This window comes from Phoenix dactylifera, chromosome 15 (genome assembly GCF_009389715.1).
Source record: "Phoenix dactylifera cultivar Barhee BC4 chromosome 15, palm_55x_up_171113_PBpolish2nd_filt_p, whole genome shotgun sequence".
NCBI classification, from domain to species: Eukaryota; Viridiplantae; Streptophyta; class Magnoliopsida; order Arecales; family Arecaceae; genus Phoenix; species Phoenix dactylifera.
The window spans coordinates 11,740,798-11,766,254 of record NC_052406.1 but is presented as its reverse complement, the minus strand read 5'-3'; the positions used below and the strand labels follow the sequence as shown (position 1 = coordinate 11,766,254).

The 25,457-nt window shown below is 39.4% G+C and overlaps 1 protein-coding gene across 1 annotated transcript; it reads left to right on the top strand.

The window, feature by feature from the left end:
• The first annotated feature begins 1,662 nt into the window (after positions 1–1,662).
• On the top strand, positions 1,663–25,222 carry LOC103723130 (isocitrate dehydrogenase [NADP]-like). Its single transcript, XM_008813950.4, has 15 exons — positions 1,663–2,002; positions 2,125–2,168; positions 2,265–2,374; positions 2,976–3,013; positions 4,061–4,138; positions 5,185–5,238; positions 5,318–5,419; positions 5,525–5,613; positions 5,692–5,795; positions 6,291–6,359; positions 6,447–6,562; positions 22,437–22,471; positions 22,578–22,720; positions 23,016–23,138; positions 24,560–25,222. Exons 1-15 carry the CDS (start codon positions 1,729–1,731, stop codon positions 24,660–24,662), a joined length of 1,482 nt encoding a protein of 493 aa, XP_008812172.2. The 5' UTR covers positions 1,663–1,728; the 3' UTR covers positions 24,663–25,222.
• The last annotated feature ends 235 nt before the right edge of the window (positions 25,223–25,457 follow it).

Genomic DNA, 25,457 nt, shown 5'->3' with positions numbered 1-25,457 from the left:
CACTGTTACGTGGTCCAGGAAGGAATAGGTGCAATTTATTAGTGGCCTCCCCCCAAGCTTAACAAGACCGGGAGCACCCCGTCCCAGCAATAATGCCAAAACGGTGACACCAAGAAAGACACAAATTCTCTTGGCTCGTCTCGTGTTTTTTATATTGGAAAAATCATATGGGATATTTACCCCCCACCCAAAATCACAAGGTATCGTGCAATGCATGTTCCCCTATGGGCGAAGAAAGGGTAGGGAGTAGAAACTAGAAAAAAAACTTATATTTTCTATCTTTCTCTCTCTCGTCATGTAGCATGCATCTGTATAATATGCGAGCAGTTATAGAGATTTGGAAATGGACTTGATACGTGCCAGACGAACAAGGAAAAAGAAAAATATGAAGATGCACTCGTGAATGAATAAGGCTCTTCGAGTTTGAGCTAAATGCCAAAATATATGCGCGAAAGGCACGCCATTCAACATGCATTCCCACTCTCTCTACTTGGTCGGAGACTGTTATTTATCGATAACATTTGTGTTTGCTCGTCCGATCTAGCATCGGACCACTAGATCTCCTCATTCTTGCACTCGAGAGAGGTTTTGTTCAACTTTGCAAGGCGTAGCTCACATCGATATATTTTTTTTTTTTGATACACACATCGATATTTTTTAAAAATAAAAGTCCGCCCAATAAACATGGTAGCTAGCATACGTCACTATATCATTATAACATTTGAAAATTATGTAGATATTTATTATTACAGACTATGAGTGATGGTTTATTGTATTGCATGCGGGGAGGTCGCCAAACATGTCTCTGTTTTCCCCCTTGGGTTGTCGGGCTATGTAAGATGGTAAACCATGAACTCACCTAATTTCAGAATATTTTGTTTTAGGACAAAGCTCAGGCTATTATTATGGCTGTGTAAGCCACTAGAACAGCATTCAATGACTTGCAACGAGTACATCACCGGTCGTAACTCATACCCCGTCTCTGTCTTTATTTTATGCATTTGCTTTTATATCCAAAAGAAGAAGAAGAAGAAAAGAAACTATTGGCAGCCACGAGGACAAGGTCATGATTCTATTAGAATGTTAGCGTGGCCATTTATCAATCCCAACCCGGGCGATGGAAGCCAGAAGCGGGCGCGGAGGGCAGGAATGCGGCATGTGTTAGGATAACTACGATCTGAATAGGGTTGTGCGTGTCTCGAACATAATGCGCGTTGAGCAATGAATGCAATGGGCCAGCCTCCCTGTTAGGCCGATCACTACCCAGGGCCCCACTTAGAACAAGCTCTACCAAATTCTAAATCGTAGGCCAACCCAAAACCCCACGGACTAGAAGGTAGACAGTCTGACCCAGCCGATCATCTAGTCGGGCCAACCTATTTGCTCGTCTAATTTGGCCCAACGCAGAAAATAAAATAAAAAAAAGTCCCCCAAAAAATTAAAGAAGAAAATTAAAAAAAAAAAAGGAGGAGGAGGAGGAGGACCTGATGCATCCATCATAAATCCTCCTACAAGCAACGCAGAATCAGACGAGGAGCCAGCTAGTACTCATCACACTGGGCCTTATTCTCAAATTAATTTGCTTGTAGATTCCCTCTACTCTGGCCCATACAAAGTTGAAATCCCTGGGCTCAGCCCAACGTTGCCCGGGTCTGTAGCCGGTCAGACCCCAACCATCTATCTAGTTTCGCAGGTGCGTCGGATCCCTCGGCGACCCCCCCGACGGCGATGCAGCGGCTCCCCTTCGGTGCGGCTGCGATGCCGTCCCCCACCGCTCTTCTCTCCTCCTCGTTGTCCTCCTCCCTCTCTTCTCTTCCGCTCCCCCGAAACCCTAACTCCAGTCTTTCCGCCTCGCCCCGCTCCGGACCCAGGCGCTTCGATGGAGTCCTCTTCGCCTTTCCCTCCCGCCGCCTCGGCTGCGACGTCTCCCTCCGCTGCTTCGCGTCCTCCGTCGCCACCGCGGATAAGATCAAAGTCCAGAACCCCATCGTCGAGATGGATGGTGATACCCTCGCTTCCTTAAACCCTGCACCTCCCCTCTTTCTTCAAATGCAGCTTTTAGAACCATACCATTCCTCGAGTAAAATATTTCTTTCTTTCCTTCCTTCCTTCCTTCCTTCCCAGGCGATGAGATGACGAGGGTCATCTGGAAGATGATCAAGGAAAAGGTGACTCTTTCGTTCTTTGGTGGGTTCCTGATATCGGGGACGGCGTTATGTATCCCTTTCCTTTCTAATGGATGCGTATTCGATTCTTGATCGCAGCTTATACATCCGCATTTAGATTTGGATATCAAGTATTTTGATCTGGGGATCTTCAATCGTGATGCCACCGATGACAGGGTTACAGTTGAAAGCGCCGAAGCCACCCTCAAGTGAGCTTCTTTACCTCTCTTTTTTTCCCCCCCTTTACTTTCTTTCTTTCTTTTTTCTTCTTTTGCCACCACCTCCCCTCCCCCCAACTTCTTGTTTATTTCATGGTATTGGATGTTGTTCTATTGCAATAAGAGAAGCACATGACGTTGGATTCTAGACAATCTATCTACCTTAGCCATTCAAGAATTCTGGGTTGGTTATGAAACTTGGTTGCGAACAAATTTTTCTAATTTTTACGGCACTGACCCCCTCTATCATTCTTCTCTCATTCAATCCGATCATTGGAGATTCGTTGTCATGCAGTATTAACATTCCTCGTTCTTGATTATAAAAATGCATGCCAAACATGTAATTTTATTTGCAAACTTTGCATCTTTTTGATCTTTGTTTCTTTTAAATCTTCTCTACAAGATCATTCTTCTCTTGTTCAATATCGATCATTGAATATTCATTTGTCATGCAGTATTAACATTCCTCAATCTTAATTATAGACATGCATGCCAACTGTGTAATTTGATTTGCAGCATTTGCATCTTTTCGGTCTTCATATCTTTTAAATCTTCTTTACAAATATGTAAATTTTTCCCCTGCATTGTACAGGTATAATGTTGCTGTCAAATGCGCAACAATAACTCCTGGTAGAGAATTTTATGCCTCCTCCCTCCTTACTGTGCCTTTATTTCCTGGGTTAGAAGTATGATGACATATAAGAAATAAGGCATGTTAACTATAGAAAGCTCCAATTCTCCTTTCCTTACTACAAACACTACAAATAAATTTATTTTCAAACTATTAACTAGCAAAGATGCATTGCTTTATTGCTCAAGTGTTTTCCTTTTTATGTTTTATGGTATGATAATATCAAATAATTAGATTTGGATCATAAAATGTAAGATGTGCACAAGATGATATAGCTTGTAATACAAAAGGATTGTGCTACTTCACGAGAAGAAGTAAAGCGGGTACAACATGGAGAAAATGCATTAGAATAGGTCCCAAACTTTGCTGTTGCCAACCTTCACTCCTGGATTCATCATGCATGCTGTTTGGCCTAGTTAATTTTTCTTCTTGGGCTTTTGAAAACAAAAGCAATAGCAAACAGGCCTTTAACATGCAGACCGTTTCTTTGATTGCTGACAAAGAAAGAAAGATGAATAGGGAGAGCACAGAGCACAGTCTTGAAAAGAGAGGTTGTTTTCTGAAATTCTTTGCAAAGTCTTTAGAGCTTTTGGAAGCAAAGATTTATTGCTTTCAAAAAATAGTGGAATAAACTAAGGAATAAAACATTTTTTTTTTGCTTTCAAAAAATTGTGGAATAAAAGCAAGGAATAGCATAGTTTGTGCAAATACTATCTTCAACATCAATCTCCATGTGATATTTCACTCACTTGGATAGATGAAGGCACGGTAGAGCTCCACTTCATAATACTCTAGAAAAATCTCATGTGGAGGATTCCAGTATAGACACCAAATCTGACAAGCAATTTTATTTACAGAGAATTCAGATTCTCTCTTGGTTTAAAGGATTCACAGGCACTCAGTTAATTAAATTAGACCCAGCTTATTCTTAATGTTAATGTATAAATTATTTTTTGAATACCATTGTTGTAACCCATCAACATCTGACTGCAATATGTGATACATGGTTCAGTTATGATACGATTTTCTCTATAATTACGATGCAGATGAAGCTAGGATGAAAGAGTTTAAGCTCAACTCTATGTGGAGGAGCCCCAATGGCACAATAAGGAACATCTTAAATGGTTTGTTTTGTTTACATGTTTTTTTTTTCCTTTTTTTAAAAAAAAATTTGTAATATGAACATTTTTCAGGAATTGTTTTATTGATTAAGCAAATTGTTTTCTTAAGAATTCATAGCTGTTGCTTTGCATACTTGCCTTTATTTGGATGCTTGTCATAAGATTCATAACAGTGGTAACATATCGTCATAAGGAATGAATTTGTGGTATATATCTAGATTGCCGTCCCAATGTTTTGCATGCTGAAATACCTATATAATGTGAAATGGAAGTCTGAGTTTTTGAAACAATTAGGTAAGATCCATATTGAAGGCAACGTTGTTAATTTTCAGACATTATTTAGTTATAGCACAGTTGCTCTTGCCCAAAGATATAATTTCCCCTGAGTTGATTATGGTTAGAGATGAGGGAATGTGAGATGAGGTTGTATTGAATAAGATTATTGCTTGTTGGATGAAGGATGCACTGTTCAAGTTTTATGTAACTAGAAAATAATATCTGGGCATTAAAGAAAAATTAGGTCTGCTTTACGACAAGTTTAATGCTTGATGGTCATGATTATGCTTAAATTTTTTGGCAAGCTTTTAAGTATGCATCAGATGTGGTTTTTTGAAGGGGCAAAAATGCGTAAGATGATGCAATAGGGGGGTAAATGCTGAGGTAGGTGGGCTAAAGATGGTGCCCTTAATTAAGCCATCTTTCTTGTTTGAAAATGCATATTTTTTATGAAGATTTTGTAAGATGATTCTTTCTATAATCATGCTATTTCTCGTGATGTGAATTTTTGGACAGAGATGGATAAGTGAATTTTGGTAGTCAGTTTTTCTTTTGTACTTTTATATACCACTTACTTTTTTTCCTGTTGTTGTCGTATGCCTCGGAAGCTTATGAGGTTATCAATTGGCAAATCAGATTTTCTACCAAAATAACTTAATGGAGTCTCAGTTCCCTCAAATGTCTTTAATCCTTGCTGAATGTCTTCTATGGTTTCTTTCTCATGTAAGCTTTTTTCTAATAACTACATGTTCCTTAATCTAGTTTGTTTTCAGGAACTGTCTTTCGTGAGCCAATTCTCTGTCGCAATATACCACGAATTGTTCGAGGTAAATTGACATACTACATGCTGTTGAGCTAAAATGTTTGAGTTTCTCTTGGACACAGCTCAGGCCATAAAACATGCAGGTTGGAAGAAACCTATATGTATTGGGAGGCATGCATTTGGAGATCAGTATCGGGCAACTGATATGATTGTTAAAGGCCCAGGAAGGCTTAAAATGATTTTTGGTGAGCTCTGATACTTATTACTGAGCTATCCAGGATAGCTCGTTAACTGTTTTGCTGTTTGATTCCTATGATGCTTTATATCTTGGTTGTTTGTGATGGAATCAGTCCCAGAGGATGGAGATGTGCCTGTGGAGCTGAATGTTTATGATTTTAAAGGGCCTGGTATTGCATTAGCTATGTATAATGTAGATGAGGTGTGCCACTGCAAACCTTATCAAGAAAAAACATTCATCTGTTTCATCATTTTTTAACCAAAAGTTCATCTTTTTCAGTCTATTCAAGCTTTTGCTGAGTCATCAATGTCAATGGCATTTTCCAAAAAATGGCCTCTTTATTTGAGTACGAAAAATACCATTCTCAAGAAATATGATGGCAGGTATTTTTTCTTACTACATGATGCATCTCTGGTTTTAATTCCAACTTGTAAATATTTTTTCTCCTCTTTTCAATTGTTAAACATTGGGCTGCTTTTATCTGGTTGTTGCATCCGCATTTGCCATTTGCAGGTACTACCAAGTGATTTTCTCCTGTACTTACTAACGCAGCTCACACTTTTAAAATTTGTTATTTTCCACTGTTCTTTCTTTTTGTTGGGATTTTGGTATTATTTGCAGGAATATGCCTATTAGAAGGAAACTTGCTAAAGTTTTGTGCCTTCCAAAAGCTGCAGAGTTCTTTTATTTGCTTTCCGTTCTCTGTGTATTAGTTATGACTGCATATTCTTTCTTCATTCATATTGTGAATGAACCGTGCATTCATAACCATGTGATATAGAGCACAAACTATCCATTTCCTTTCTAGACAAATTAGGTGTGCATCTAGATGCTCATGTAAGTTACAATTGATGTTGTAAATATTGGGGCTGTTATAGGTTTAAGGACATATTTCAGGAGGTATATGAAGAGAAATGGAAGGAAAAGTTTGAAGAACATTCTATTTGGTAAGCATTCCTTTATGCTGATCGAATATATATTTTTTTTGCTGGAAAGAATATCTTCAAATGATTTTTGATAAGTTGATATTTCAGGTATGAGCATCGGCTGATTGATGACATGGTGGCTTATGCCTTGAAAAGTGATGGTGGCTACGTGTGGGCCTGCAAAAACTATGATGGAGATGTTCAGAGTGATTTTCTTGCGCAAGGTTCTGTCTTGTCTTTAGTACCTCAGTAACCACTACAAATCAAAATTTTTCTGAGGAAACCATTAATTTTATATTTATATCGTTACATAAAAATCATTAATAAGCTGCTGTACAGATATTCCTCATTAACTTGGTAGTTTTTTTAATAAATTAGATGCACATGTAGGTGCATGTATAGTGTCACCTTATAAATGGGTGGAATATAAATCATTTAGTTCTGGTACTATCTAAAGTCTAGCGAGGGTAGGTCTTGGCGTAATGGTATGGTTGCTCCACGTTAACTTAGGTGACAGGTTCAAGATACAGAAATACCTCTCCGCATGCGGCGTAAGGCTGTGTGCATCTACTCTCCCCAAACCTGTAGTGGTGGGAGCCTCTTCACTAGGATGTCCTTTTTACTATCTAATGTATGGTATATCGAACCGTCTCGAACCGGGCGAATCGAATCAGGACAGAACTGGGATGATTAGACCCTGTTTTTGGGGAAATGAAGAGAACCGCTTCGAATTGGGTGGTTTGGAGCAGAACCGATGCGAACAACTCGGTTCGCACTAATATGAACCGGTCCCCCCCCTTAAGGTGGCTCTCTTTTTCCTTATTTCTTTTTTTTATTGTCAAAAATACCAAAAAGTAGGAAAATAAGAGATCATGTCGAAATTTTTGATTTTAGTATGATTTTATGATGCATTATAGATATATGGATGATCTACATCATGAGACAAATCTTTAATTTAATATAAATCTATAATTTTTAAATAAAAATATATATTTTGGATTAAAAAATTATGAAATAAAATAAAATCCAAAAAATAGCTGTAAAATTAGTAGCTTGTTTAGGGGCATCAAGCTATTCTCGATCTAAATTTGGTGTTCATTTATTCGAGTTTGGACGCGGTCGTGTGCACAGTTGCTTAGGCTCAAATTTGAATAAAATTAAAAAATAAATGGTTTTTGATGTATGCTCACGGATGGAAAAAAAATATATATGTAGTATCTATAGTACAACTATGTATTAGATAATATATAGGCATTTTCGGAAGTAGAAATCGTATTTTTCTAAATTTTTGGTATTTAAAGTTATTTTTTAATTTAAACATTATTAATAATACATAAATAATATAAAAATATGAATTTCAGTACTACATAGATGATTAAAAAGTATTTTTTGTAGCAGAAAATATATTTTTATCATAACAAATTTTTACTATTTTTAAATAATTAATAAACTAGTATGTGCTCGATAAATCTATAGTAATGGATCCATCGAGGAAAAAGAAGGATTCAAAGCATGATGTTGGTTGGGATCATGAGCAAATGCTCTTGGATCGGCATCATTGGAGGTGCAATTGGTGCAACATAAAATTCAAGGAAGGGGGGATAATCAGGTTGAAGCAGCACCTGGCTGGTGGTTATTTCGATATATCTGTGTTGGAAATGCCCACAAGAGGTTCGATAGCTAATGAAGAAGCACTATACTGATTTCAGAGCAGCGAAGGAGGGGGTTGCCTAAAAGAAGGCGGAGATGGACCATCGAGTAGTAGAGCCACATTTCTATTGCTCTAGGAAGTGAGATGAGGCTTCCGTTCCAGATGATGAGGTATAGATCCAGATTGCCATTCAGACGAGTTTGAATCAATGGCAGCAGGATGAGGTGATCATGCATAAGGTGCAGTAGGATGAGGTGGTCAGGCATAGGATTTGATTTAGACCCTCACAATACTAGTTGAGCTCTGATTTTGGGATGGACGAGGTAGATCCAAAGTTTAGAAAGACCTCTTTAAGGAGGCTGTCAGTAGAGGTAGTGGCTGTACTGCATTCATGCTGGAGGCTTTTAACAGCAAGAAGTCCTTCAGAGAGCTTCTACTGGGAGCCACTATCCATGATCTAGATCTACATGCCTTTTTCCATAGAAATTCAAAGCAGCAGAGGATTGACACCTTGCTGAAGAAGGATAAAAAGGAGGATATGTGGGTGTTATTGGATTCCGGTTCCATTTTAGTTGTATTCAGTGAATATGGCAAGTGACACGTACTATAGGTATGCTATTTTCTTTATACAGACTGCTGGTCCGGGTGTAGCTCCTTCAGGATCGTAGGACATCTATGGTGAGCTTTTTGGCAACAACAAGGAGCTATAAAAGTGGATTGCTTCGTACCAGAGCAAGTGTCCCATATATGGACTGACAGTGATGTGTGATGGTTGGATCGGTCCTGTCAGACGAAGCATCATTAACTTATTGATATAGTGTGACATGAAGGTTTTCTTCTAGAAATTAGTTGATGCTTCCGATCATGTGCAAGACGCCATGTGTATCCTTAGATTTTTGAAGGTGATTGATCAGGGTGTAGATTATCACTGATAATGGGCTATAGTATAAGATCGCCAGGAAGATCTAAATGGAACTGTGGCCACATTTTCTAAACCTCATGTGCTGCACATTGTATTGACCTCATTTTGATGTAGAATGGAAAGAGGGTGCAGTAGATAGTGGAGATAGCCCAATCTATCACCAAATTTATTTATAACCATATATGGGTCTTATCATTGATAAGGAGGTACGCATGGGGGAGATCTTTAGATCAACTGTGATATGGTTGCTACTAACTACATGACGCATGATAGCCTTCTTGAGAGGAAAGCATGCTTGCATTAGATGTTTGTGTAGGAAAAATTTCCCGAGTTGTCCGATAAAATCGAACACCAGGCATGAAAAATCAGTTTTAAATTTTTTTATTTTATTTATAACAATTATAAGTATTAAATTTAACTTTTATGTAAAATTACCTCAAGCCCGTAGCGGAAGTTGGTCGAGGTAATTTGAATCTGGATCTGGATCTAGATCCCTGAAGGTAGCTCTGCAAGGCCTGGATCTGCAAGCCCTCTACTTCGCACGCACGTCAAGCTTCGCAAGAAGGTTGGATGATGTCTTTACTCGTGCAAAACAATCTTTTGCAAAAGGACCCTTGGAAGAAAGGAAAACTAGAAAAAGGACCTTCCTATTTCTTTCTTTCTTCTCTTTCTTTCTTTCTTCGGTTTCTTTCTCCCGTTTGTTCACAGCACGCCTAGGCCGAAGAGACACCCGTCTCTTGATCCTGATCACAGAGGAATGGAAGGGAGGAGAGGACGCCGGACCTGGGCCGAACTCCAAACCACCAGAGAGAGAGAGGAACTCTTTCCTCACTCTTCTTCTTCTTCACAGAATCAACCTATCTCTCTGTCTCACGTTTTCTTCCCAAGAAAATTTTCTCTCTCTCTCCATTCGAGAGGAAACGGTGGCCTACAAATAGGCCAACGCTGAGAGGAGTTAAGAGGCGTAAATGGTCTAGCGTTATTGAATTCATTCATTATCAAATATGAATGAATTTGATAACGATTGTTTCAAAAACAACCGTGGAATAAAACAGTGATTAATGTCAATTATTGCTGGATTTCAAAAATCAAACTGGACTGGAATGTTGGCGGTTCAAAACCGCACATTCCGGTCCAGTCGGCCGTCTGGCCGGAGGCCGGTTGGCCGCGCAATCGACGGTCGGAAGGGTTGCGGACGCGTGAAACAGAGAAGCTCTGTTTCATGCGTCCCAGGTGAGTCGCGGCTCACAAAAAAGGTGCTAAGGGTCCATGTGAAGGGAGTGGTCCACGGGTCCATGGGATTTATTCACGGTCAGCAACCACTCTAAATGGGAAAAGTCAACTTGTGATACAAATGGGTTAGCCCATTTGATCATAAGTTAGTCAATTTGGTTCTAAACCAAATTTGCAGCCCATTTGAATGAATTTTTGACCCGAAAAAATTCCACATGAGTCTGACTCATAGGAGATTCAATTGGGTCTAGTTTCGGCTCGATCCAAGTCCGACTTAGATCAGAACAAATACGAAATTAAATCCCAATTAAATCATGATCGAGCCCAATTACACTAATTTAGACCCAATCAAATCCAATCTCAACAATTGAGTCCTGATCAAGTTCAATTATATTAATTAAAACTTGATTGACCCGAAATACAGACTTAATTAGTTGTTCATCCATGAAATTTAGCATGTACCTCATGTTCAGTGCTAGCTGAGCATAGACAGAGCCAAATTCCAAATGACCCATAATTTAATTCTTAATTAAATTGGGTCAAGACCTTCCTACTTAGCTTGACTAATGTGCGTGACTCCGATAGGTTCGAACACTAAGCCGGTAGTACATGGACTACTCCATGCACTAATCGAGGTGACCATCTAGCAATGATACCCGACGTCCGGATAGGTCAAATATGCAAAGCAACATTCAAGAACCTAGACGTATGGTTGTTGCATAATTCATCCCTATGACCTTCGATGCTCAAGATGACCTCAGAGTGGACTGTCGAACTCTGGGTCCGGTCATTCATAGTGTATTTCAATTAATCAAATCAAGTGACTTATCACTTGGTTTACCCTGGCCAAGGTTTTACTGAATTGAAATACAGTGAGACATCAACTCCTAAAATCTGAAGCGGTCAATCCCATCTTGACTCATACACAGACTTCGCGAGTACTTGACTGCACCCAGCATCCTTCCGATTCCTGAATTAGAAATTCAGGTCATCCAGTGCCTAAGTACAGTGAGTTGCTTGCAAGTCACCGTGACAGTCTCAGGTTTAAGGGGTACTTATGCCCATACGTTTTACGAGCTAACTCCCGACAGTGGAGTGCTACGCAGGTGAGTCACTATTCAGTGACGATGTACTCCTACATCTCACCTGTATGCCATACAGTGTCTCCACACTCCTTGGTTTAAGAGGACAACCAACTAAATGGCACACAACGACCTATACTTGACATAGCTATCGTCCAATTGACAGCTCGTCATTTGGTCGCGAACTGGTTTAAGGACTAAATGATAAAACCTCTTTTATCCACTAAATTAGTCCTAAGGACTTCATCACAATACACAGGAGTTCAATTTGAAGATGCAACACTTGTGATGAATAGAAAATTGCCAGAATAAATTTTTATTCATTTTAATAAAACATATACATAATTCAATTTCTTACAACTAATAAATTGGCTTTGGGACACAATTCCCAATAACTCCCACTTGGACTAAAACCAATTTGTACAGTATCTTATACCCATCTTCGATTTGTGATAATCGAACTCCTTTACAGAAAGGGCTTTAGTGAATGAGTCAGCTAGGTTCTCCTTTCCATCGATCTTCTGAAGATTGACGTCACCTCGTTCCACGATCTCTCGTACAAGGTGGTAGCGACGCAGAATGTGCTTGGTCCTGTGGTGAGACTTTGGCTCCTTTGCTTGTGCAATGGCTCCAGTATTGTCACAATACAAAAGAACTGGACCGTTGATTGAGGGAGCAACACCAAGTTGATTTACAAACTTCTTGATCCAAACAGCTTCCTTTGCCGCATCTGATGCAGCAACATACTCTGCTTCGCATACAGAATCGGCTACTGAATGCTGCTTGGAACTTTTCCAGCAGACTGCTCCTCCATTCAGGGTAAACACAAATCCAGACATACTCTTACTGTCATCATGGTCTGACTGAAAACTAGAGTCTGTAAACCCCACAAGTTTTAAGTCAGATTCTCCATAGATTAACCATTGGTCCTTAGTATTTCTTAAATACTTAAGGATGATTTTTACCACCTTCCAATGGTTCTCACCCGGATCAGACTGATACCTACTCGCTACTGCTAGTGAGTAAGCAACATCCGGTCTTGTACATGTCATGGCGTACATAATAGAACCTACTGCAGAAGCATATGGGATTCTACTCATACGCTCTCTCTCTTCGGAAGTTGTCGGACAATCTTTTTTAGAGAGAGAAATTCCTTGGCCTATCGGAAGATAGCCCTTCTTGGAATTCTCCATGTTGAACCGCTTCAACATAGTGTCGATGTACGTGGATTGGGACAATCCAAGCAACCTCTTAGATCTATCTCTATAGATCTTCATCCCTAGGATGTAGGATGCTTCTCCCAAATCCTTCATGGAGAACTGTGATGACAACCAGAGTTTCACATTCTGTAATGCAGGAATGTCATTTCCAATTAAGAGAATGTCATCCACATACAAGACAAGGAATGTGATCACTGAACCGTTAGTCCACTTGGAGACACAAGGTTCTTCTTCGTTCTTAACGAAGCCATACGTTTTGATAGTTTTATCGAAACGTATGTTCCAACTTCGAGAAGCTTGCTTAAGTCCATAAATAGACTTTTGTAGTTTGCATACTTTGGACTCGTCTGTGGATGTGAAACCCTCAGGTTGTATCATATACACCTCTTCTCCCAGCTCTCCATTTAGAAAAGCTGTTTTCACATCCATTTGCCAGATTTCATAATCCATATATGCTGCAATAGCAAGCATGATCCGAATAGATTTTAGCATTGCCACAGGGGAAAAAGTCTCGTCATAGTCGATGCCATAACGTTGACGATACCCCTTGGCAACCAGACGGGCTTTATAGGTCTCCACCTTTCCGTCTGCGCCTCTCTTTCTTTTGAAGATCCATTTGCACCCTATGGGTTTTATCCCTTCGGGTGGATCAACTAGTGTCCATACACTATTGATTTCCATGGATTCCATTTCGGATCTCATGGCGTTAAGCCATAACTCAGAGTCGGACCTCTGCATAGCATCCATATAGGTGATCGGATCTTCATTGTTCTCATCGAGCTCAATGGGATCTGCGTCTTGGACCAAGAAACCATAGTATCTATCCACTTGACGCAGTACTCTACCTGATCGCCTTAATGGTGCTTCTACATTGGGCTCCGGGTTTGATCTAATTGAATCCGGTTCTGTGGGTTCAGTAGATTGTGTTAAATCTTCCACCTGCTGAACTTCACTAAGTTCAACCTTAGAGGCAACAATTCCTTCACTAAGGAATTCCCTTTCCAAAAAGGTTGCCTTAAGTCCTACGAACACCTTTTGTTCATTAGGAAGGTAGAAGTAATAACCCCTAGTTTCCTTGGGGTACCCTACAAAATAACACTTATCGGACCTAGGACCAAGTTTGTCAGTTTGAGAACGTTTAACATAAGCCGGACATCCTCAAACCCTAAGGTATGAAAGTGTCGGCTTACGCCCAATCCATATCTCATATGGAGTCTTCTCAACAGACTTACTTGGAACCTTATTTAGTATTATACACGCAGACTCTAAAGCATAACCCCAAAAAGATAGAGGCAGACTAGTAAACCCCATCATGGATCGAACCATGTCTAACAGAGTTCGATTCCTCTTTTCGGATACACCATTGTGCTGAGGTGTTCCTGGAGGGGTCCATTGTGAGAGAATCCCATTCTCCTCTAGATAAGTCAAGAAATCACCGGAAAGGTATTCTCCTCCTCGGTCTGACTGAAGGATCTTAATACTCTTTCCAGTCTGTTTTTCTACTTCATTACGAAATCGTTTGAACATTTCAAATGATTCCGACTTATGCTTCATCAGATAGACATACCCATACCTGGATAGGTCATCTGTGAAGGTTATGAAGTAGGCATAACCACCTTTGGCACTTACGTTCATAGGTCCACATACATCAGTATGTATGAGGCCAAGAACATCGCTGGCTCGTTCACCCTTTCCAGAAAAAGGTGACTTGGTCATCTTACCCAGAAGACAGGATTCACAAGTTGGCAATGATTCACAATCATTGATTTCTAAAATGCCCTGTTGGGCTAACCTGTTTATCCTGTTTTTATTTATGTGACCTAGCCGGCAATGCCATAAATAGGCTTCATTGACATTATCTAACTTAGGGCGTTTATTAGAGGTGTACATTACATTCACAGGTAGTGATAGAGTATAAATGCCATATTTCAATTGTCCACGAAAAATTTTAATACCATTCAAAATGATATCACAAAAATTTTTTTTTATTGATAAGCAATAACCATTTTTGGCCAAAAGGCCTACAGAGATGACATTCATTAAAAATATTGGACAATAATGACAATCATCTAATATGACTACTCTAGATTCAAAAACAAGCTCAATGACTCCTAAAGCTAGGACTGGAACTGATCTTCCATCTCCAACGTTCAGGAATCTTTCGCCACTCTTGAATCTTCTACTAACTTGAAGTCCCTGCAATGAATTGCAAATATTAATTGGACTTCCGGTATCCAATACCCAAGCAGTAGAATCATAAATAGAAAAATTACAAGGTGTTATCATATAATTACCTTGTGCAGCAACTGTTTGCTGTTTTTTCTTCTTAGGCCTGTTTGGATCAAGGGACGCTATGTAAGCCGGACAGTTCCGCTTCCAATGACCCATCTTCTTACAGAAGAAGCACTCTGCCTTGCTCTTATCGGCTTTACGCTTCTTAGTCTGGCTGGGCTTAGAGACCCCAGCACGAGCTTTTTGCACCTTCTTCTTCTTTCCTTTCTTAAAGGAAGAAAGTCCTGCAGAAGTCCCACCTACCACATTCACCGACTCCTTTTTGAGTTGGTGATCCTTCTCATAGGTCTGCAGTAAACCTAGCAAACCATGATAGGATACTTCAGGTTTAGTCATTCTATAATGACTAAGGAAGGTCAGGTAGGACTTGGGAAGTGAGTTCAAAATGGCGTCCTTGCCCAATTGCTCGTGCAAAGGAAAGCCAAGTTTACTTAGGCGATCGATTTGTTCGACCATATACAATACATGATCGGTGACCGATGCTCCTTCCCTCATGCGGGCATTGAATATAGCGCAGGAGGTCTTATGTTGTTCAACATCATCAGGTGTGCCGAAAGACTCCTTCAACATTTGAAGGATTTCCACTGGCTGCGCTTCCTCGAATTTACGACTAAACTCGTCATTCATCGAGGCCCTCATGATGCAACGCACTGTAGTGCGATCGTTGAGCCACTTCTGATAAGCGTCTCTGATTGCACGTGGTGCATTGGCTGCAGGTTCCTCAGGTGCAGGATCCGATATCACATACAGGATCCGCTCGTGCTCTAATACTATTTTCATCTTTCGATACCAGCTATCGAAGTTAGGTCCATTAAGCTTATCATTGTCTAATAGTGTTCGGAGGGACAATGAGTTAGCCATATCTGAAAAATAAAGGAAAAATCCAACTAATCAGTATATGATTTATTTAATCCTAAAGACTTGGACTTTAGTCAAAAGTTTTCTCCCACTATTTTAATCGAATTAATAGCCTCTACCTTTAATTCGAGGAATTACTTTAATTTCCTAGTGAGTACTAGAATCCGCATAGACTGCATACGGGCCCGAGGAAGGCTCGACCAACCCATTTGCATCTAAGGGTAGGTCTATTACCAATTGTTTCTCTAACCAATTTCTAGTAATCAATTTTGCCCCAGGTGGTAATCAGTAGGCGGAGGCCTCCACTGAAGATCCTGGTTAGGTCCAACCATTAATGAACTAACTCGATGACACTACCTAATGTATAATCAGGCCCGAGGAAGGCTCGGCCAACCTAATCACAATTAGATAGCTCAAAAAGCTATCATATAACGAAGGATAATTTCAGTATTCAGAGGAACACCAGACGGAAGCGTCCTGCATGTTCAACTGTAATATTGGACCCATTATCATTCACCTTAATGGGAGGCTATGATCTAGTTATCTATATAACTTTATCATTTTAAGGACCTAATAATTTAGAGGATTTTAAATGATATGTAACACTGACCGATAATTCTAAATCCTCCCACTGACTTCACCAAATCATATAGAGGACTAGCTCTTATTGGTCTATTAGACACCTAAATCAGTCACACTGATTTTTCTTAATGGCATGGGTGAGTGCCAAGTCTCAAGGTACCTTAATCAAAACTTGATCGACCAAATTGGCCAGGTAAGAGAGATCATGGGAGGGTTACGCCATTAACCTCTTTCCTAGACACCAACTATGTTGGCCAGGTAAGAGGTAGCCCCAATTAAAAACCATGATCAAATGCCGACTTACCTTAGACACCAATTGGTTTATCAAGTTGATTTAAGTTATCCTTGGGAACTCGGGCTCGACCACTAAGCCACAATCAGATCCAATTGAAATGTTTGGATATGATAAACTACAACTATTGAGTTTGATCATTTTATAAACCTTGATTTAGTCTAGTTCAACTATTGATTAGATTAAATCATGTTTCTTAAGTTAGTCCATTTCAATTTGATTTCATGAGTAGGTCTAACCTAGTCAACTAATCTGATTGTGCTAACCCATCCCCAAATCCCATATTCAAATTTAAATTTTAATTCGAATTTCAAATTTTGAATTTTAAATCTTTATTTGAAATTCAAATTTTAAATTTTAAATTCAACATTTAATTTTTTATTAAATGCATTATGATCATGGATTCAAGGTGTCAATTTATTCCAAATATAAACAATTTATATTTAAATTTTGTGGCCATAATAAATTTAAAACTGAAATTTCATAAACATCAATTATGCATAATTTCACAAAAATAAACTATTTATTTTATGATACAAATTTATCTCAATTTTGTGCTAGGACAACCTTTTCACTATAAGGGGTTAACCTTGTAGCAGGACAACCTTATAATTCAGCACAAGATTGATATTTTATCAATAAATCTAGATTTAATCTAAATTTAAAAATTAAATCATGCATAATTCTAGATATTATAGGCCAATTCCATCGGCCAACCTGGCTCTGATACCAGTTGTAGGAAAAATTTTCCGAGTTGTCCGATAAAATCGAACGCCAGGCATGAAAAATCAGTTTTAAATTTTTTTATTTTATTTATAACAATTATAAGTATTAAATTTAACTTTTATGTAAAATTACCTCAAGCCCGTAGCGGAAGTTGGTTGAGGTAATTTGAATCTGGATCTGGATCTAGATCCCTGAAGGTAGCTCTGCAAGGCCTGGATCTGCAAGCCCTCTACTTCGCACGCATGTCAAGCTTCGCAAGAAGGTTGGATGATGTCTTTACTCGTGCAAAACAATCTTTTGCAAAAGGACCTTTGGAAGAAAGGAAAACTAGAAAAAGGACCTTCCTATTTCTTTCTTTCTTCGGTTTCTTTCTCCCGTTTGTTCACAGCACGCCTAGGCCGAAGAGACACCCGTCTCTTGATCCTGATCACAGAGGAATGGAAGGGAGGAGAGGACGCCGGACCTGGGCCGAACTCCAAACCACCAGAGAGAGAGAGGAACTCCTTCCTCACTCTTCTTCTTCTTCACAGAATCAACCTATCTCTCTGTCTCACGTTTTCTTCCCAAGAAAATTTTCTCTCTCTCTCTCTCCATTCGAGAGGAAACGGTGGCCTACAAATAGGCCAACGCTGAGAGGAGTTAAGAGGCGTAAATGGTCTAGCGTTATTGAATTCATTCATTATCAAATATGAATGAATTTGATAACGATTGTTTCAAAAACAACCGTGGAATAAAACAGTGATTAATGTCAATTATTGCTGGATTTCAAAAATCAAACTGGACTGGAATGTTGGCGGTTCAAAACCGCACATTCCGGTCCAGTCGGCCGTCTGGCCGGAGGCCGGTTGGCCGCGCAATCGACGGTCGGAAGGGTTGCGGACGCATGAAACAGAGAAGCTCTGTTTCATGCGTCCCAGGTGAGTCGCGACTCACAAAAAAGGTGCTAAGGGTCCATGTGAAGGGAGTGGTCCACGGGTCCATGGGATTTATTCACGGTCAGCAACCACTCTAAATGGGAAAAGTCAACTTGTGATACAAATGGGTTAGCCCATTTGATCATAAGTTAGTCAATTTGGTTCTAAACCAAATTTGCAGCCCATTTGAATGAATTTTTGACCCGAAAAAATTCCACATGAGTCTGACTCATAGGAGATTCAATTGGGTCTAGTTTCGGCTCGATCCAAGTCCGACTTAGATCAGAACAAATACGAAATTAAATCCCAATTAAATCATGATCGAGCCCAATTACACTAATTTAGACCCAATCAAATCCAATCTCAACAATTGAGTCCTGATCAAGTTCAATTATATTAATTAAAACTTGATTGACCCGAAATACAGACTTAATTAGTTGTTCATCCATGAAATTTAGCATGTACCTCATGTTCAGTGCTAGCTGAGCATAGACAGAGCCAAATTCCAAATGACCCATAATTTAATTCTTAATTAAATTGGGTCAAGACCTTCCTACTTAGCTTGACTAATGTGCGTGACTCCGATAGGTTCGAACACTAAGCCGGTAGTACATGGACTACTCCATGCACTAATCGAGGTGACCATCTAGCAATGATACCCGACGTCCGGATAGGTCAAATATGCAAAGCAACATTCAAGAACCTAGACGTATGGTTGTTGCATAATTCATCCCTATGACCTTCGATGCTCAAGATGACCTCAGAGTGGACTGTCGAACTCTGGGTCCGGTCATTCATAGTGTATTTCAATTAATCAAATCAAGTGACTTATCACTTGGTTTACCCTGGCCAAGGTTTTACTGAATTGAAATACAGTGAGACATCAACTCCTAAAATCTGAAGCGGTCAATCCCATCTTGACTCATACACAGACTTCGCGAGTACTTGACTGCACCCAGCATCCTTCCGATTCCTGAATTAGAAATTCAGGTCATCCAGTGCCTAAGTACAGTGAGTTGCTTGCAAGTCACCGTGACAGTCTCAGGTCTAAGGGGTACTTATGCCCATACGTTTTACGAGCTAACTCCCGACAGTGGAGTGCTACGCAGGTGAGTCACTATTCAGTGACGATGTACTCCTACATCTCACCTGTATGCCATACAGTGTCTCCACACTCCTTGGTTTAAGAGGACAACCAACTAAATGGCACACAACGACCTATACTTGACATAGCTATCGTCCAATTGACAGCTCGTCATTTGGTCGCGAACTGGTTTAAGGACTAACTGATAAAACCTCTTTTATCCACTAAATTAGTCCTAAGGACTTCATCACAATACACAGGAGTTCAATTTGAAGATGCAACACTTGTGATGAATAGAAAATTGCCAGAATAAATTTTTATTCATTTTAATAAAACATATACATAATTCAATTTTTTACAACTAATAAATTGGCTTTGGGACACAATTCCCAACAGTTTGTTCGTGTTGAGTGGCAGAAGAGTAGATTTGTGAGGGTTGGCATTGAGGGGAGCCATGTAGAGAACTTTGTGATGAGGCAGACGTTCTGGTAGCGTGTTGAGAAGATAGTGAAAACTATCAAGACATTATATGAAGTGCTTCGGACCGTGGATAGTAACAAGTGCCTCCAGATGGGTTTTCTATATATATATATATATGATGGAGAGGGGCAAAGAATCATATCAGAAAGTCAGATCCGAAGGATGTGTAGGAGTCCATTAATATTATTGAGTAAAGATGGAAATTATTAGATGGGTAGAAAGTTGCATGTGGCAGGTAAGTGAGAACATTAAAAATTTGACTGTTTTTGTACTTGTAACTAAAACAATTACAAACTCTATTGGTGACTACCTGAACACAAGATTTTAGTTTACTGTAACTGGGATTGATATGGACGAGGAAATTCTGGTCGTCCTGCGTAATATAATCTATAAGATGGATCTAGATCTAGAAGTTGCGGTCTTATAAGAGGTAAGTTAACTTAAGTGGTATGCATATAACTCGTGTCTTCAATCACCAACATATTATATCATGTCTTTTTTTCACAAACGAAAATATTTAGGAAGGACACTGACAGTCTTGGAGTCTCGACAGTTATCATAAATAAGAAAGCGTTGAATCCAGATATATTAGATATGGACGATAACTATTACTTGGCGTTTTAGAGTTACTAATATAATACTATCTTCCATATTTTTTTTATGCTTTGCAGCTAAATGACAGATTCATTTTGGTTTGTCGGCGAGATATCTTAAGGGGTTAGCCATCAAGATCCTTTCTCCTTGAGTAGTTATAAGTGCAGCCGGTCTACATTTGCTCTCATCCCCAGCAAGTAGAGGATTTGTCTGACATAGAGGCGTCTCAATGAGCTCGTATATGTCCACTACAATTTGAGTTTGAGGCTAAAGTGCATTCACAAGGAAGTGGAGTTGAAGTACATAAATCCAATCTATAATACTTTTGTGCAAGATGAGGATGATCTCATAATCGGATGGCTTGTGGGTCAGCAACAAGAGTCGGAGCTCGATGAGCCAGAAATTCTCCACATTGTCTAGCGAGGCTAGGGCGGATGCAGAGCAATGGGTAGATCACTACATTTGACGCATGCATCCAGTTGATTAGTTGCAACCATAGAGGTTAGTGGGGAGCCGATCATCACATGACTCTATGTCTGAGATATCCTTCTAGCGATATGACCAAGAATTGCTTAAACGGGGCCAGTAAGCTACTCGGTCGACTTAGTTGGAAGAGTGACATCCATCATCCCAGCATAGCTATACGAAAGGAGCACGAAAGAAAAGTAAGTAGCTGCTCAGTGCATCCGGAAAAGAAAATGAAAGGTAGTTGCAACCCCGATGGAGAGAGTGGAGGAATTAGTTCACTCAAACTCAGAGACCAGGGCAATCTGGTGATCATAGATCTGGTAGTTAGGGAGGGAGTGGAAGGAGGGTGGTTTTCGATTCATGAGTGAGTTTCAGTTGACACGTTACACAGGACAGAAACTACGATGCACGATCTGGTAGAGTCCGTGTGGATATGATTGCATACATGAGGCGAGTTTTTCGAGCTTGTTTAGGACACGATGTAGTTGCATATGACCTTGCATATAAAGTAGGATCCATAGATGTATCAGGTTCTGAGTTGCATGCTAGTTCCTATTATCCTTAACTATGGTATGTTGTACCAGCCCGAATCAAGCGGTTGGAGCGTACTGTACCGTATCAGTTCGGTACTGAGATATGGGTGGCGTACCATTATTCGGTACGCCAAAAAAAATTCGTGCCATACCGACACTGTGCTAGTGTGGCATCGATACGGGGTTCGGGATCAAGACGGTGAACCTTGCCCTCAATTATAGACAGCTTATGATTCATACGAATATGAATAGTGTGCGTATGAGGCATCTTCTTCCATTGGCTCTACCCTATGCCATCCAGAGCACCTTACGGATTGGATTTTGCTGTCGGCATATTCAAATGGGCCTTTTTACAGTCATATTACCAGCTAGAGGACACCTTCTAAAATCAGAGCTTCAATGAAAGATCCTAGACTAGTTATAACACAGAGCGCATACCTTATGAATGAGCGTACATGACTATATTGCCGCTTGGTTAGAGGGATGGGCTGATGTGCCTTCTAACTATGCTAATGATCTCGAAATATTGCCACTCCACGAGATTTTAGATATTGATATGTATGTTGTATTTAAATACATCTAATTGATTGTATTATTGTGTGTTTTGTATTTTAATAATTAATTTTAAGATACTTCATATTGCTTCTTCTGGCATGCAAAGCGAGGATTGCTGGCATTTTTCTTTACCTTTTAGTTTCAGCCTGATGCTCATGCAAAAGGTATAGCTGGGGTAACAAATCCAATGATCAGATTTGCCAAAATTTTGCCTTTCTAAGGTAGCATTATTTAAGAACAATGCCACAATAATGTAGAAAAGTCACTCAAAAACATCAAGAGGGTGTATTGGATGATAAAAATATCAAAAGATATCAAGAAACATCAATTTAGACTTTAAATGATTTAAAAAAATAAAAAAATTGATTATTGTTCATTAAATCTTAAAAATAAAAATTTTAAAAAATAACCGGCATGCCATATTGTACGAACCATCACACCGTACTATGTGTACCGTGCTGAATCGGTGGCACGATACCGGTTCAGCTGCACCAATCTTTTTGCATGATTATGGTCAAAAAAATTAGCCTCTCTATCTTCAATGCTCAAATTGATTTTTTTAGTTATTTTTTTTAAATATCCTTCTTTCTTAAAAATTATTGGTGGATGCAGGCTTTGGTTCATTAGGATTAATGACGTCTGTGCTGGTAATTACCAAATATGCGGTTCTTATAATCTCTAGTTAATATTATTTATATTTTGACTGGACGCCATAAATAGCAATGACAATGCTATGCTCTAAATTTCTTACAGTTGTCATCTGATGGGAAAACACTGGAAGCTGAAGCAGCTCATGGGACTGTGACACGACATTTTAGGTTATATCAGAAGGGACAGGAGACTAGTACAAACAGCATTGCTTCCATATTTGCATGGACACGTGGACTTGCTCACAGGTATCTGTTACTGTTGGATGGTGACCATATAAAATTAACTTTTCAAAGGGTTTTGATGTGAGGTAGTTTGTCTAAGTTACACCTATGTGCTTTAATGTTTGAGTACTGCTAGGGGAATCAGATTATGGCACCTGAACATGTAGTAGCTGTTGGTGTAATCTTTTCATCATTGGTGGCATCAGCAGGATCTTACATTTTTTTTTTGAACGCAGAAGAAATGACAATTGCATTCATTACCATGTGCTTCCATTAGGTGATTACTCCCCTTTTTAAACTCTGATCGATTTTTGTGCAGAGCAAAGCTTGATAAACACGACAGGTTGCTAGACTTTGTTCAGAAGCTTGAGTCTGCATGTATTGAAACGGTGGAGTCTGGTAAAATGACAAAAGATCTTGCACTTCTTGTCCATGGTCCCAAGTCAGTATTTTCTCATTGTTATGCTCTCTCTATTCTTTTCGCCCCATATGTTCATTTTTTACTCTAATATCTACTATCTAGTAATGAACTTTTGCTTGATTTATTTTCTTAGTTTCTGATATCTGTTTAGTGAATAGTGAATACAATTATGCTTGCCAGCATCTCCTGTATGTTTCTGTTTTTGCGGTAGTCTGCTTATAATGCTCCTAGTCCATGGGATGCGGGGAACATGCTAAATTTTGGAAACATTTGAACATGTCTAAAAATTGTTTAAAGGCCATAAGTTGAAATCTTGAGACCCTTAATGAGGTAAGGGTACGTGCTTATGCTTAAGATGTTAATTTCATGATCTTTCAGCAAAAAAGACATCTGTAAAAAAGTGATCTGAGTGAGAGCAATGGAAATGATGAGTGTTTTGTCTGACCTTGGTATAATATTTTTAGTAAATCTTAAGCAGGTAAATCAAAAAATAACCTATTAAGCAAATTCTAATATGTCTAATACTTGTGTTTTGTCAATATGGATTTTGCATAGATGGCTCACTTTATTTGCTTTTTTGCAGTGGATCACTTCTATTCTTTTTCCTTTTTTCCCCTAATAGGTTTGAAATTTTTGGACTTTTGCCCCTTACCCTAGTGGGCGCACTATACCACTTGTTTGAATGGATTTAGGATGCACATATTTTGATAATGAATGCATATATTTTTTATATATGAATGCACATTTTTAACGCTAAATGTACATATTTGTTTTTTATTTTTGGTGAAAAAATGAAAATATTTGTTGAGTGAGCAATGCACATTCAAAAGCAGGAGCATATCCCTGGGGCCACAGACAAAGTTGTTGGAAAATTTCAAAGCTGGGTCATTCATGCCCCAAGGAAAAAAAAGAAAAGAAAAGAGTGCTGGCCAAGCCTGCAAAAATGGAAATCAATTGGGTGGTTTGGGCAAAATTATCCTTGACAGTTGAGTTTTACATAACTTCATGCAAAAGTATGGAAGACGCCCGTTCTTTTGTTGTAGAAGTTGTGGTTATAATAATTAAAAGCTCATTTGCTACCTCCAATAAGAGGTCCTGTGTAGTGCACCTCAAACGAGACTCGCTATCTAATTTACATGTGAGCCCCTAGAAATCTTTTTTTTTTTTTTTTGGCCTCCATTGTCATGTGAATCTGCAGTGCATATTGCCTGACCTTGTCTTTCATTTTTGACTTGAGCTTGATGCCGGATCTTTTAAAGCGTCAACTGAGATTTGCCTTTTAGAATAATTAGCATATGATCGGTTCCTGTATATATTTCAATTCCAGGTCGGTCACATTTCTCATGGCTTAAAGAAATCTGATCTCCATGTAAAAAGCAACCTGAGTTCTATGTGGTTCTTTATTTTGCTGCTTGGAAATATGATCTTTTTGTGTTTTGCAGGTTATCGAGGGAACTTTACTTAAACACGGAGGAGTTCCTTGACGCTGTTGCTCAAAATCTCAAAGAGAAGATCCAGTTGGCAGCAGCTTCAGCAGCTTTATAAGCAGAATTTCATTTTCAAGGTGGCTACCCATGTCAGCAGAAAGCATTTTGCAAGCACGGTTCCACAGAAGCCTGCATCGGAAGAGTATCTGAAGAGAGTGTTTTTCTCCCGAACTGCACATGGAGAAGAGGAAAAACTAAATTTGTCGCCTAGCTTTTGAGCAGACCTGGAATTAAGGGTCCCAAATTCCTTGCACACATGAAACTCATCAAAGTTCCACTTGTTCTTTTTTTTGGTGGCATCATAATTGGATATTGACAGCTTGACAGAAACATTCATATGGTTCAAGCCGAAACTAGTTCAGCCCCGATTTGTCATGGAACTGGATGGGCGTTCGAAGGTGCCATCCAGTTTGGGAAGCCTTTTTGGTCTGGGGTCCATCTATCTATCCAGTTTGGAACTTTTCGGGGTGTGCTTGTGAAAGACGACAATAGTAAATACAGTAGAAGGCTGATGCATTATCCCATATTGGAGAGGTCGTTACCATTCTTTTGTGGTTGCGCAATGTTGCAGAAACCTTTTTGTGGCTAATTCCACACCAGCTATGCTGGTATTATGTCTGCGTGGTGCTGTAACTTAAGCTCTTGTCGTCGTCTTCAGGTTAGTTTAGAACTTTTTAATTCATTAGTTCGTTTTTTTTTTAATGATGATACCGTGATTTACGGATGATTTGATTTAGTACTTGCTAGGGGGATTCAGGACTTGGAATGGGGGTAGTTGTGTTGTTTTCGGATACGTAGATAGATGGTTTATGATGTTCTTTGTTTGTGGTAGTAGCGGTCGCGGGGAGTGGGG